The 15,800-nt window shown below is 41.4% G+C and overlaps 1 protein-coding gene across 2 annotated transcripts in view; it reads left to right on the top strand.

The window, feature by feature from the left end:
• CD101 (CD101 molecule) overlaps positions 1-15,800 on the top strand; it is a 36,663-nt gene that overhangs the window by 6,001 nt on the left and 14,862 nt on the right. Inside the window, exons 1-6 of one of the 2 annotated variants that reach the window (XM_073809119.1) lie at positions 1,031-1,261; positions 1,405-1,785; positions 3,103-3,519; positions 7,549-7,935; positions 11,312-11,692; positions 12,396-12,800. In XM_073809119.1, coding sequence (XP_073665220.1) covers positions 1,698-1,785; positions 3,103-3,519; positions 7,549-7,935; positions 11,312-11,692; positions 12,396-12,800 — 1,678 coding nt within the window. In that variant the 5' untranslated portion in view covers positions 1,031-1,261; positions 1,405-1,697. Of the gene's footprint in view, positions 1-1,030; positions 1,262-1,404; positions 1,786-3,102; positions 3,520-7,548; positions 7,936-11,311; positions 11,693-12,395; positions 12,801-15,800 lie in introns of those variants that run through there. The other variant, XM_019920100.3, reaches the window with a different exon arrangement.

Here is a 15,800-nt window from a genome sequence, read left to right as displayed (position 1 = left end):
ATTGTCTTCATTCTAAAATACTCAGCCTATACTCATGGTCTCTGTAATGTCATTTTCCCCTCTCTCACTTTTTTTTCACTCTGGTCTCCTTTACTCTTTGTCCTTGTGGATTCAACAAATTCAGCAGATGCTCTACTTCTTCCATGCCTACTTATGAACTCTATTCTGTTAATTCTGTAATACCAGCAATTGCTCCCTGTTGGACCCTTCTGATGTCTTTCCACTGGGCCCTAGGCCCCGAGTGAAAGATCTAGCTCACCCTGTGGCGTCTCTGTCATTTGTTCTTTGTTCTTTCTGTTACACAAAATAAACTGGGCTTTAATGTTAACATAATAAATAAATACATACCTTTTAATTTCTAAAGAAGTCTTGATTTTGAAAAGGTGTATGTCAAAGGAAATGTTACCATTGAATAAGATTTTCTCCTTTAAACCTAATACTTAAGATTTGTCCCAACAGGAAACATTCCATAGTGGTCCCAACTGAAAACTTGGGCTAAGAGAACAACTAAACTAAATCTGATCCCAGATCCTGTTGGACTTGACAGTCATCTTGTATGAAGCTTTTCAACAAAGCTGTAGTGGCTCTTTAAAAAATTACAAAATGAAAAACCCTCCACGGTATAGAAAGGAAGTGCTGCTGCTTCTTCAGATGCTAATTTTAGCTAGTCTTGCATCACACCTGGCCGGGAGCTACAGATATTTCCAACCAACCAGCAGGAAAAAGCATGGCACCAGGAGCAGTGCCATAAACCCTGCCTCTCCAGCAATCATTTCTGTGAGAAAAGCTCGATGACAGGTACCTAGGAATTGGAGGCTTGAGGAAGTATATCGAGGAATTTTCCCCTAAAATAATGTAAAAGGTGAATTATTATACATCGTATTTACTTCAGGTGCACTTAGATAAGCAGATATGTTTTATGAAAGTGGTCATGTTACATTGATGAAGCTAAACTTTTTTTTTTAAGAGACTAGAGATTACTATGGAAGTTAAACTTACAAAAGAACAATTAACTCGGGCTTCCCTGGTGGCGCAGTGGTTGAGAGTCCGCCTGCCAATGCAGGGGACACGGGTTCGTGCCCCGGTCCGGGAAGATCCCACGTGCCGCGGAGCGGCTGGGCCCGCGAGCCATGGCCGCTGAACCTGCGCGTCCGGAGCCTGTGCTCGGCAACGGGAGAGGCCCGCGTACCGCAAAAAAAAAAAAAAAAGAAAAGAAAAATTAACTCATCAAGCCATTCCACTGCTCCTCATCCTGAAGAAGGTATTGAACATTTGAGTTGATTATAGCTAATAACCTGCGATCTCATTTTCTAGAATTGTAATACAGGGAGCTACATAATGTGGCACATTGGGAACTGGAGCACTAATCTATTTTTATTCCCCTTTCTTTCTCCTACTTGCAAGCTAAGCTCAGCACTGCCCAGAGAGAAGTAACAGTTCAGAAAGGACCGCTGTTCAGAGCTGAAGGTTACCCCATTAGCATCGGCTGCAACGTAACTGGCTACCGGGGACCTTCTGAGCAGCATTTCCAGTGGTCTGTTTACCTGCCGACAGCCCCGACCCAAGAAATCCAGATCATTAGCACCAAGGATGCCACCTTCTCTTATGCAGTGTATGCACGGCGGGTGCAAAGTAAGGAAATCTACGTGGAGAAGGTCCAGGGTAACTCAGTCTTTTTGCACATCGCCAAGCTCCAGATGAAGGATTCCGGCGAGTATGAGTGTCACACACCCAACACTGATGGAAAATACTATGGGAGTTACAGTGCAAAGACGAATCTAATTGGTAAGCTGTGTGCCCTCCTCTTCTAGCCAGCCCCTGAGAAGCCAGATTCTCTCCATCAACACGATGCCTTGCAACGTGACATGACTTTATATTGTGCTGTTTGTTTTGGCAAAAGAGCCCACATACCCCTCTGGATATTTTGGAGTTTGTCACAAATAGGTATCTCATATTCCCTAAAGCTCTTAATTCATTTCCCCAATCGACTTTGTCATGAAGAGTTAGATAGTACGTGGTCTTCCTAGGCCTTGCCCACAGCTATTCATAGGTCGATAATAGCACAGCATTAGACAAAGCTTTGAGAGTTCTCATGTCTCTTCTCAGAGGCAGAATATTAACTTGATAGAAGAGCCAGTATTAATATATTTAATATATGTTTATATATAATTAATATAATACCATAGGAAGTAAGTCATTAACTTGGAAGTAATTACTCTCAAACTACCATTCTCTAACATAGTTACCTATGGGGCAAGGGTCATATTATTTGAAATTACCCTTTTGTCCCTTTGCCTAGCAAACTCCTACATATACTTCTGAACCCAGTTTAGGTATTACCTCTTCTGTGAAACCCATTCTGTCTCAGGCAGTATTCCCATCTTTGTTCTTTCTTGATGCTCTGTTCACACTACTGTTATTAGTACTCACCCAGTTTATGTGGTAATTGGCTACTTACATGACCCTCTCTGGCCTCACCTTGAGCTCCATGAGAAGAGAACATTTACCTCACTCTCTAGCACAGTGGTTAGCTCTGAGTAGATGCTCAATAAACATTCATTTTTGAATCTAAGTGTTGCTTTCACATAAACTTAGGCTGTGTGATTTCCTTTGAGGAAGGAAAGAATGGTAGGGTAGTAAGATGGTTTTCGAAACTTTGGTAAGGGTTGCATTTTGGCTCTGAATGATAAATTGTAACAGATTATTTCAGAACTTTATTTGATAAAGGAGCAGGTGAAGGCCCAAGGAAGTGAGGTAACTTCCTCCAATTCATGGAGTCAAATAGGGACAAATATAGGATCAGAATATAGTCTTCTAGCTCCCATTTAAAACCTCTGTGTCTGAATAGCTAAATTGGTTACAGCCTATGCTAAAAATGTAAAATCAGGGTCAGTACAACAGTGAACCAATAGCTTTGCCGAGTTCCCTAGTCTGTATGTATATAGATGCCAGTGTTCCTGTTGGCAATAGGGAAAGCATATGGCTGGTGGAAAACCGACTCAAAGTATGTACTGTACAGATGTTGGGTCAGGGCGCCATCTTCATCTAAGGAGGCTAGTCTGACAGGTACTCAGTCAATTACAATCATTCCTTTGCATCCAGTCATTCCAGATACCCTCTCTGCTGCCATGACTTCCCAGACTCTCAGTAAGGAGGAAGGTGAGCCATTGGAACTTACCTGTGAGTCATCCAAAGCCACAGCTCAACATACTCACCTCTCTGTCACCTGGTACCTGATGCAAGATGGAGAAAGAAGCCAAGCCAGCAAGATTATTTCCCTCTCCAAAGATTTTATGCTGCTCCCTGGGCCCTTGTATACAGAGAGGTTTGCAGCTGGTGACGTGCGGCTCGACAAGCTTGGGGTCACTACCTTCAGGCTGTCCATAGGGAGACTTCGGCCCTCAGATCAGGGTCAGCTGTTCTGTGAGGCAACTGAATGGATTCAGGATCCAGATGAAACCTGGACTTCCATCACGAAAAAGCAGACAGATCAAACAACTCTGAGGGTCCGTCCAGCAGGTAATTATCTTCTCGGGAAATTCATTAACAGCTAGTAGTGGGTATTTGGATGTCTTTCTTCTTTTTTTTTTTTTTTTTTTTTTTTTTTTTTTTGTGGCTGTGCCACGTGGCTTACGGGATCTTAGTTCCCCGACCAGGGATTGAATCCGCGCTCTCGGCAGTGAAAGCGCGGAGTCCTAACCACTGGACCGCGAGGGAGTTTTCTCTTTTTGTTTTTTTCTAATCTTTTGTTGGATCAAAAATATCATTAGAGGGCTTCCCCGGTGGCTCAGTGGTTGAGAGTCCGTCTGCTGATGCAGGGGACACGGGTTCGTGCCCCGGTCCGGGAAGATCCCACATGCCGCGGAGCGGCTGGGCCCGTGAGCCATGGCCGCTGAGCCTGTGCGTCCGGAGCCTGTGCTCCGCAACGGGAGAGGCCGCAACAGTGAGAGGCCCGCGTACCGCGAAAAAAAAAAAAATCATTAGAAAGTTTGAGTAAATTTTGTTTTTGTCATCTGGGAAGCATAAGTAAGAAGGACAGATTTGGGGCTCCGTCCACGGGAGGTTTTCTATGGGATAAAATCTGTTGAATGTTAGGTAGATTCCACAGCCATGCATGGAAATAGTTTTGTTGCCATTCTTGCCAGGCTCTGTGTAAGCACTTTATCTATAATACATTATCGAATTTAGTCCTAACAACCACCCTCTGAGGCAACTAGTCAAGTCCCCATTTTTGAAACATGACCCTGAGCCTCAGCTAAATGCTCTGCCTTAGCTCGCTCTGCTGGAGCTGGCGTTGGAAGACAGATGTATCTCTCCAAGGCCCTCTCCCCACAGACACCTGCGCCTCAGAGTAGCCTATTTCCAACGTGAAGCCTTGTCTTAGTCACTGCTCCTTCCGCCTTACCCCGTTTCCTTGGAACGGTGTCACTCTTCATGAGCCATTGACACTTTCGCCAAAGCAAGCAGGAAGCCTCCATTTTGATTCCTGGTCTCTCCACATGGACTTTGGTCCAGTAGGAGGAGGTCTATAACCATATATATCCCTGCTAAAAGCAATGATCCAATAGTGGATCATTGAAGTTTTCTCTCTTTTTTTTTAGGAGTGTTATTCTATTCTATTAAAAATTGTCCTGATGGTGGTACGTGTCCAAATTATACTCAGGGAGTCCTTTGGAGACACATCACATGTGCTTCTTTCCCCTCCCTTTGAAAACAGTTTTTAAAAATGTAAAACTCTTTATTTTAAAATTTTATTTATTTAGATCAATAAAAGTTGTATATGTTTAAGGTGTGCAATATGATGTTTTGATATCTGTATGCACTGTGAAATGACTACAATGAAGTTCACTAACATACCCATCACCTCACGTGGTTGTGTTGTGTATGTGGTGAGAATTCTTAAGATCCTTCTTAGCAAATTTCAAGTAATACCACACAGTATTACTAACTGTAGTCACCATGCTGTACATTAGATCTCCAGAACTTATTCATCCTGCATAACTGAAACTTTGTACCCTTTGACCAATATCTCCCCATTGTCGCCACTCCCCCAACCCCTGGTAACCACCATTCTACTCTCCACTTCTATGTATTCATTTTGTCAATTTTTAGTTTCCACAATATTTGTCTTTCTGTGTCTGGCTTATTTCACATAGCAAAATGTCCTCCAGGTTGATCCATGTTTTTGAAAATGGCAAGATTTTCCTTTTTTTCATGGCTGAATAATATTCCATTGTGTATATATACCACATTTTCTTCATACATTTATCCCTTGATGGACACTTAGGTTGTTTTCATATCTTGGCTATTATGAATAATGAACATAGGGGTGCAGATATCTCTTTGAGATACTGATTTCATTTCCTTTGGATATGTACGTGGAAGTGGGATTGCTGGGTTATATGGTAGTTCTACTTTTAGTTTTTGAGGAACCTCCATACTGTTTTCTATCATGGCCATACCAATTGACATTCCTTGTACACTAACAGTGTACAAGGTTTCCTTTTTCTTGTCCATCCTCACCAACACTTGATATCTTTTGTCTTTTTGATAATTGCCATCCTAACAGATGTGAGGTGATATCTTGTGGCTTCAATTTGCATTTCCCTGATGATTAGTGATGAGCATCTTTTTCCATATTTTTGGTCACTTGTATGTCTTCCTTTGAGAAATGTCCCTTCAGATCCTTTGCTCGTCTTTATATTAAGTTATTTGGGGTTTTTTTTTTTTTTGGTTTGCTATTAATTTGTATGAGTTCCTTATCCATTTTGGCTAGTAACCCTTTTTCAAATACATGGTGTGCAAATATTTTCTCCCATTTTGTAGATTGTCTCTTCACTCTGTTGATTGTTTCTTTTGTGTGCAGGATCTTTTTAGTTTGATGCGATCCCACAATCTATTTTTACTTTTGTTGCCTGTGCTTGTGGGGTCATATCCAGAAAATCATTGCCCAAAATAATGTCAAGAATGTTTTCCTTCTATTTTCTTTTCTTTTTCTTTTTCTTTTTTTTTGGCTGTGCCATGTGGCATGTGGGATCTTAGTTCCCTGACCAGAGACTGAACGTGTGCCCCCTGCAGTGGAAGTGCAGAGTCTTAACCACTGGACTGCCAGGGAATTCCCCCTTCTGTTTTCTTCTAGTAGTTTTTCAGTTTCAGGTCTTATGTTTAAATCTTTGATCCATTTTGAGTTTATTTTTTTAATATGGCACGAGATAGGGGTCCAACTTCATTCTTCTGCATGTGGATATCCAGTTTATTCAACACCATTTATTTGAAGAGACTATCTTTTCCCTGTTGTGTATTCTTGGCACCCTTATTGGAGATTAATTGACATAGATTCATGGATTTGTTTTTGGGTTCTCTTTTCTGTTTCATTGGTCTATATGGCTTTATACCAGCACCATACTGTTTTGATTACTGTAGCTTTGTAATGTATTTTGAAATCAGGCATGTGATACCTACAGCTCTTGCTCAAAATTCTTTGGCTCTTCAGGGTCTTTTGTGGTTCCATATGAATTTTAGAATTCTTTTTGTCTATTTTAAAATGCCATTAGAATTTTGATAGGGATTGCAATGAATCTGTAGATTGCTTCGGGTGGTATGGACATTTTAACAATATTAATTCTTCCGACCCATGAACATGGGATATCTTTCCATTTATTTGTTTCATCTTCAGTTAGTTTCATCAGTATTCTATAGTTTTCATTGTACATGTCTTTCACCTCCTTGGTTAAATTTATCCCTAAGTATCTTCTTCCTTTTGATGCTATTGTAAATGGGATTGTTTTCTTAATTTCTTTTTTGGATAGTTCATTGTTAGGGTATAGAGATGCAACTGATTTTTTTTTTTGTATGTTGATTTTGTATCCTGCAATTTTACTGAAATTCTTTATTAGTTTTAACATCTTTTGGTGGAGTTTTTTTTGGTTTCTATATGTAAGATCATGTCATCTGCCAACAGTGACAGTTTTACTTCCTTTTTTTCCAATTTGGATGCCTTTAATTTCTTTTTCTGTCTAACTGCTCTGGCTAGGACTTCCAATACTATGTTGAATAGAAGTGGTGAGAGTGGTCATCCTTGTCTTATTCTTGATCTTAGAGGAAAAGCTTTCAGCTTTTCACTGTTAAGTGTGATGTTAGCTGTGGACTTGCCATATATCACATATGCTTTTAACTTCGGAAAATTCCACTGGATATGCTCAGCCAAAAATGAGAGCAAGAAATCACAATTTACATCGATTCAACATAGTATAAAATATTTTATTTAAAAAGATACATTACTGTGTACTTTACACATTATGCATACATCTTGCTTAATAGGATTGCATTCAGAAAATCATGTATGTTGTTCTTTCTAGGTGATTTAAAGAGTAGTCAAGGGCATTTTTTAATTCTAGGCATTTCTTTGGCTTACCTTCTCCTCAGAACTGATCTCCCACATGAAATTCAATCCCTGTACTATCCTAACAGGAGGTACCATCTCTCTCTGGTATTGAAAGGACAGATGCAGTGGCCTCTCTATATATCTGCCTTGCTTTTGTTTCCTAGTGAGAGATTTTCAAGTCAACATCACGGCTGAGAGCACGGTTCCTGAAGGAAAACCCTTAGAACTGGTTTGCCTGGTCATGGGCGGTGGCCGGGACCCACAGCTTCATGGCACTTGGTTCTTCAATGATATTGAAATGGCCCACATTGATGCTGGTGGAGTTCTGGGTCTGAAGGAAAACTATCAAGAAAGAGCAAGTCAAGGACAGCTCCAGGTTTCAAAGTTAAGCCCCAAGTCTTTCTCTCTCAAGATCTTCTCTGTGGGGCCAAGGGATGAAGGTGCCTACAGATGTGCCGTGGCGGAGGTGACAAGAGCTCAGATGGGCTCCTGGCAGGTGCTCCAGAAAAAACAGTCACCAGACAGCTACGTGCACCTGAGGAAGCCAGCAGGTATGTGAAGTCGGGGCCAGACACGATTGGGCTGCTTTTAGATGCCCTCCTTTGTGAGTACAGGATGCCTTCATGGACACAGGGGAGGTCTTCTGAAGTCAGGTGTCAATCAGATCACTTTGAGGTGGAGTGGAGTACTGCAAAGGAAAGCACCCAAACCAGCTGAAGACCTGAGTCCTATTCCTGAGCCATTAAATGGGCCATGATCATGAACACACTATGTACTTCACCTCTAAATCTCAGCTTCTTCAACTGTAAGATAATGACATCTAATCTGACTGTCCTTAAGTACCTTCTTGCCATCTTAGATTCTTTGATTCTATTTGCTGTTATTTCTAATTTTTGTCCATTGGGTATTCTTTCAGCAGAGAACACCTGTATTAATGAAGCCCTCTGTCTCCTTGTTGCGCGCGCGCGCGTATGTGTGTGTGTTTTGAGTAGATTAAGAGGCAAGAGCTTACACTTGCCCCCTTCCTGGGAAATAAACACCCACGTTACCCCTCCTACTCCTGCGACATCTTTCATCAATTCTCTATTATCTTAAACTGATACTAAGTCTTAATTCTGCACCAAAGCATGACTCAGAGTAAGAAAAGAAGAAGTAAATGATAGTGGGCAGACTCTATTGCCTGTATGTTGTTATGATGTCGTGAGATGCCTATCCCAATGGGTCTGAGTACCTGGAAGGCCACTCAGGTCTTGTTTAGTTTCTGAAGGCTGGGTGACCTTAAACGTGTTTGAATTATCAGTGCTTTTTGTGTGGAGAGAAAACTGATAAATCCGCAAGTAATATTAGGATCCTCTGGGCTGGGTATTAAATTCAAAGTCTAGAAAAATGAATTGCCCCAAATTTTTGGTTTTGCAAAAACCAAAATCAAAAACAAACTAAAAATGAAGATATCCTTGTTGTACTTGCTCACTGGAGGCCTCTCCAAAGATAGAAACATTCCCCTTCCATCCTCTTCTCCATCACCCCCTTTGCTGGGAGTGAAGACGCACAGCTTTGGCCTAGAGTGGCGAGCCAGGAAGTGTGTTGGTGGTAATTTTGACACTAAACATTTGTTCTGACTTGCTAGGATTCAGAAAAAAACTATGTAGGCGTGTTTACATATTTACACAGAGCTAAATCTCAACTTCGTGTATCTGTCTCTGCTGGAGCAGATCTGTAAATCTTTCATAAACTCAGGACATAGGAATTTGTGCTAAAGAGACCTAAAGGTGTGCTTCATGGCACACAGATCACGAGCCTATCAAGTAGTTGGTCTTCCCAAGCTAAAAATAATCCTTTGTGCAGGCTGGAGTCCAGCCTGTTTCTTTTTACGTAGAATAAAAAAAGGTTATTAACAGATTTATTAAAGATCCTGTTGAGCATTTGGTTTTGAAACTCAAACCATTACTTCAAGTATGAGCAGAGTTTTATCACTCCGTGAATGTTTTAAACAGAAGAGGGTACTCCCTACTGCTATGCATGTATACCTTACGCTTGCGTGGTGAGTGTGTTACTTCTTACCGAGAGGCAGTAACGACCACAGTAAACTAAGGAAACCACAGTTAAAAAGACAAAACAAAACAAAACTGAAGCTGGTTGAAGCTAATCATAATGGTTATATTTGAGTAGTGAGATTATGAGTAATAATTTCCCCTCTAATTTCTAAACTTTAGTTATGAGTCTTTTTTTTTTATTTTTTTTTTATTTTTGCGGTACGTGGGCCTCTCACTGTTGTGGCCTCTCCCGTTGCAGAGCGCAAGCTCAGTGGCCATGGCTCACGGGCCCAGCTGCTCCATGGCATATGGGATCTTCCCAGACCGGGGCACGAACCTGTGTCCCCTGCATCGGCAGACAGACTCTCAACCACTGCGCCACCAGGGAAGCCCATGAGTCTATTTTTAACTTGAAAAAAAAATTAAGTATAATTAAGCCTCTAATACCCAAAATTTGGAAGCAAGTTATATATATGTAATAGATAGATAAATAGATATAGATATATTAACCTATTTGTGGACATTAGCCTTCATTCTGCCTTTGTAACATATACATTTATACATAAAGTGCTTAAAGACTGAACTCCTTCCTCAGCAGAGAAGATCAATTTGCAAATTCATTTAGATCCTATTTAAATTTCTAATGCCAGTTTTATTTTGTTTTCCTGGGAATTCCCTGGTGGTCCAGTGGTTAGGACTCCATGCTCTCACTGCCGAGGGCCTGGGTTTGATCCCTGGTCGGGGAACTAAGATCCCACAAGGCCAGAAAAAATAAATTTGAAAAAAAATCTATTTTGTTTTCCTTTTCTGGCTTTGAACTCCTCTGCTTTCACAAAGTGCCTATCATGACGCACTAACTCTAATAGCTCACCTTTGCTGGGTACTTCTCCTTGCCAGCCGGGGTAAGCCCTTTGCATGTACCATTCGTTTAGTCCTCTCACAATGCATAAGGGAGGTGTTATTATTACCCCCATATTTACAGGAAAGGAAATTGAGGCGTAGAGAGGTCCACTATGTTGCCCAGGATAATTCTGACTCCAGTGACCTTGACCTGAAGCATGAGGCTGGGCTGCCTAGGATGCATGAGCTTGAGGGATCTTTACATTGCCCACAAAGCACCCAGGACAAGGCCTTGCACAGGAAGTATCTGTTGAAGGAATGTCTGCGTTTCTACACATCTTTAATTTCCCATCTGGAAGCCAGATTTACATTTATTGTTTTACACTATAGTTCAGATATAGGAAGGATCTCGCTTCAACAATATATATGAATGAATATATGATTTGAAAAAGAGAAATGTATATGTATGGGTAAATATATATATTTAAAAAAATACTTGGGGGGAAATGTATATATATATTTATTGTATATATATATATATTTATATATACATACATTTTCCCCCAAGTAATTGTTTTCTAATGGCAGTATTTTGAACAGAAATATAATTAACAATACTCCTTCACTGTTCAGAATATATACCAATTAGGGGAAGGTAAGTAAGAAGAGAAAGGTCATTTTGAACTGTGAAAGTCTGAATTCTAAAAAACTAAACACGGCTTCATTACTTTCAGCCTCATACACCAACTGTAATTAATTTAACAAAATATTACCAGATGTTTTCCCAACTAGATGTTCCTAAGGAACAAATCACTAAAAATTAGGGCAAATTATAAATGGTTTAAGTGTAAATAAGTTCTCCTGGTATTCTTTCTGCTGTTTCTACTATTTAAGTGTTGATGAAATCTTTTTTTCTGGGGGTGGTGCAGGAGTGAACAACCTGATCGGATTTGTCACAAAGTTGTCAAGTCCTAATTAATGAGATTTCACCGTTTTTTAGAAAAAATTTCATTTACTTGAAATAATTTTTTCTTTTAAAATCTGTAATCCACAGCAAGATATGTGGTCATGTCTACCAAGAACAGGAAGCAAGCAGTGTGGGAAGGAGAGGCGTTAACCCTTCTCTGCAAGGTAGGTGGAGCTAAAAGTCTCCTGTCCGTGACCTGGTGGCACATCCCACAAGACGAGACAGAGCCGGAGTTTGTGGCTGGAATGGGGCAGGACGGCACCATGCAGCTGGGTGCCTTCTACGGGCAACTCGATAAGCACAGCAACACAAGGCTGGAGAAGACGGACTGGGACACCTTCCAGCTGGAGATCACCTCCACCACCATCACAGACAGCGGCATGTATGAGTGCAGGGTGTCTGAGATGCCCCGGAGCAAGACCAGAGATCAGAGCTGGGCTCAGATGTCAGTCACTGTAAAACCTCTGAGTAAGTGTCAGGGAAATCCTTTTCTGAACTTACGCATCTTCAGTATCTTCCTTCTGCAGTGGAATGCTGTGGAATTCGATTGTGTGTCACCCTGAATCCCCTAGTTATGGTACGTGTACCCCAGGACACAGAGCAGAGTCTCTGGCTACCATGTCTGTCAGCTGATCTCTGAAGTTTACTCATCTTTATAGAGATCATCGTTAGAGTGCAACTTGTAAATTGTTATTCAAGGCTAAAAACAAAATCGTATGAATTGGAATAGACTTAGAAAAGAGATATGCCAAGTGGAGCGGAGCCTCATGCATTTCAGGCTTCTGACAGCTGCAGCCCTGGGATTGCAGAGTCTCTTGGAGCACGTGCAAAAGAGTGATGGTGCACCAAGGAGTGGGGATGAGGGAAGGAGGCCAGCCAGTGGGGCCGGGGAGCACCCCACCCACTCAGCGGCAGCTGTCTAAGCAGCAGACTGGAGAAACACTGCCTGTTTGTTGTCTCTGCTGAGAACACTCTTTAGAAGAGGGTCAACTTTAGAAAATTGAAGTCAGACTTCAGGACAGACTGTACTGTGAATCAGTTTCTACCCCCACGTATTTGATACTCCCAGCGTATGAACACATAGTTCAATGTGAGGAGGCAATGACTAGGACAACTTGTACCTCGATTTGCTGAATGTATTAGAAATTGTGTTTCACGTTTCTGCCCACAGAGTCAAGTTTACATGTTAGTCTGATGAGCCGTCAACCACAAGTGAAATTAACCAACACCTTTGACCTGTCCTGCATAGTGGGTGTTCGCTACTCTGACCTCAAGGTTCTACTCACCGTGACATGGCAGTTCCAGGCAGCTAGATCTCGAGCCTTTGATCTGCTTCTTCGAATTACCCATAATGGCACTATTGAATGGGGGAACTTCCTACCCCAGTTCCAAAAGAAGACAAAGGTTTCACAGTCTTTATTTCGTTCTCAACTCCTAATCCATGATGCCACCGAGGAAGAAGCAGGAGTTTATCAGTGTAATGTAGAAGTTTATGACAGAAGTTCCCTACACGCAAACGGCCCCGTGAGGGCTTCTGCCATCTCTCACCCATTGAGGATCACTGTCACTTTACCAGGTAAACACTACTTGAAATTAATCCTGCTTTATTTTTAAACATTCCTCCCGTTTAGGGTAAGTTATAGAATTAAAGCATAGAATACCTTTTCCCCAAGTTTGTATTATAAGTAAGCACCATATGTAAGTGATATACAGGAAGGGAGGGGGAGGGATAAATTAGGAGTTTGGTATTAACAGATATTCACCAGTATATATAAAATAGATAAACAATAAGGACCTACTGTATAGCAGAGGGAACTATATTCAATATCTTATAATAACCTATAATGGAAAAGAACCTGAATAAAAATATATATGTGTATAACTGAATCACTTTGCTGTATACCTGAAACATTGTAAATCAACTATACTTCAATTTTAAAAAGGAACCAGAAACAAACACACACACACACACACACACACACACACACACACACACAGAGGGATATCCAGGTTAACATTAAGTCAATATGCACAAAATGGCCATACTGGTTTTTGTTTTTGTTTTTCTTTGGCTGTGTTGAGTCTTTGTGCCTGAAGGCGGGCTTTCAATAGTTGAGTTGAGCTAGGGCTACTCTTCATTGCGGTGCGCAGGCTTCTCATTGCGGTGGCTTCTCTTGTTGCGGAGCACAGGCTCTAGGCGCGCGGGCTTCAGTAGTTGTGGCATGCGGGCTCAGTAGTTGTGGCACACGGGCTTAGTTGCTCTGCGGCATGTGGGATCTTCCCAGACTAGGGCTCCAACCTATGTCCCCTGCATTGGCAGGTGGATTCTTAACCACTGCGCCACCGGAGAAGTCCCGCCGTACTGGTTTTTAAAACATTGAAATACTTCCACACTGACGAATTCTAACTGTTGCCCCTTCCCCATTTCCCATAAGTCCCCACTACTCAGCAACTAAAGGGAACCACGTGGCACAGCAGGGGACATCTAGGACCAGATCCAGTGGTGAGGAATTCTTTCGGATTGGTCAGTACCCATGCCTGATCAGTCATTAAATGTTTAGAATGTGTCCCCTGGTGGTATGGATAATGTAAATCCCATTAAATACATTTATCCATTCATTTTGATATGTTAATATACAAGAGTTAGAGAATTTATGATTACAGTCAAAATAATTTACCTTGTCAGTTGGTAATAGAGGATAGAGATTAAAAGTAAGACACAACTTGGCAAATTCTGCTGTGCTGGTATCTTTCATGACTTCCATTCTCTTAGGGTAAAGTGTTCAAGAGGCTTTGACGTCATTTAGACCTGACAAGCACTGGATAGAAGCATCACTTTAGACAAGGCACCTTAATCTGTCCAAGCCCAGTGACCCCCATATGTAAATTGCTGATGTGCAATTTAAAGATGGTGGCACATTCCTAGTACAGTGCCTGACACACCAAGCAGATGTTCAAACGTGGTAGCAGTCATTATCTCAGCTACTGAGCTATATTTTTGGTAATAGCAATGATCTCCTTGTTGATTAACTCATGCCTTAATTTACTTGTCCTTTCTGATGTATTTCAAATTGTTGATTTAATCCTTTCTTCTTAAAACTTCTCTTTTCTTGACCTTATGACACAAGATTTTCTTGGTTTCCTTCCTAACACGCCGACTGCTCCTTCTCATTCTCTTTTGCAGAATCCTCCTCCTTCACTGACTCATCCCTTTGGGTTTCATCCTCAACTTCCTCTCTTCTCATTCTGTACACTGTCCCAAAGTGGGCTTATTCCTACCCAGGGATTCAGGCTATATACTGACAAATCCCAAATTCATTATCTTGAAATACTTCTCTTCTGATCTCCAGACTCATCAATGCAATTGCCTCTAAGACATGTCTACACTCAATATGTCAAAACATAAATACACCATTATTATCCCTCCAAAGCTACTCCTCTGACGTTGTTCTCCATGTTCCCACCATCCATCGGTGATCCAAGCAAGAAACCTGAGTCATCCACTACTCCTCCACGTCTACCTCATGTCCAAACTCCCATTACATGGCAAGGTCCTTTACCATCTGATACATTTATGTCTTTCCTGCATCATCTCTTTCCACTTTACATCTTGAATTTGAGCTCCAGCCACACTGAACTACTGGAAGTTCCTCACATACTCTATGCTCTCTCTCATTTTTAGTCTTTGTTCAAGTTGCTTCTTTTGCATGGAATTCCTTAACCCCTTCTCCATCAGATTAATTCCTATTAACCCTTAAGACGTAGCTTAGAGATATCTCCTCCAGGAAGCCTCCCCTCACTCCCATATTTGGGTTAGACAGTCCTGCTGTGTGCTCTGACAGCCACTTCTGCATACCTCTGTCCCCCCTGGGTGACACAATCCTATAATCTCTAAGCCTCTGTCCTGTACTAGTCTCTTCCTCTAAGCAGAGACTGAGGGGAGGGATCCACAGAGCCTGGAATAGTCTGGCACATAATATAGTACATGCTTAATAAATGTTTGTTCAAGGAATAGTAAAGGGACCTACTGGGAGCATCAATAAGCAGCCACAAAAGTAGAACTGGTGACGTCAGCAAGAAGATAAACATAAGGTTTGGAAGCCAGGCTTTACCATTCATCTTTCTGACAAAGCAGGAAAGCTCTGGGTTAAAGGATAGTTGACTCCATATCCGTACAATGTTCCCACAGTCGAGTGGCTGCAAAGAAACGCACAGTTGTAATAGCCCACGTACAACTTCCTCTTGTTTACCCATGTTTGCCGGCAGATACAATTAGACTTAGGCAAACTGTGGATCTAGGAGTATCTGGATAGTGAACACACGGACAAAGCATTAATAGGGCCACTTTCTCTCAATTTGATTTATGAAATGCTATAGAAGAGAAGATGTCGGTGCCAAAATACTGAAGCATTTTCTTTTCTTTTCTTTTATACTGGAGTATAGTTGATAAACAATGTTGTGTCAGTTTCAGGTGTACAGCAAAGTGATTCAGTTATACATATACATGTACGTGTCTATTCTTTTCCCATTTAGGTTATTACAGAATGTTGAGCAGAGTTCCCTGTGCTATACAGTA

Source organism: Tursiops truncatus, chromosome 1 (genome assembly GCF_011762595.2).
Source record: "Tursiops truncatus isolate mTurTru1 chromosome 1, mTurTru1.mat.Y, whole genome shotgun sequence".
NCBI classification, from domain to species: domain Eukaryota; kingdom Metazoa; phylum Chordata; class Mammalia; order Artiodactyla; family Delphinidae; genus Tursiops; species Tursiops truncatus.
The sequence above is the reverse complement of the archived record's forward strand: the minus strand, read 5'-3'. Positions and strand labels throughout refer to the sequence as shown.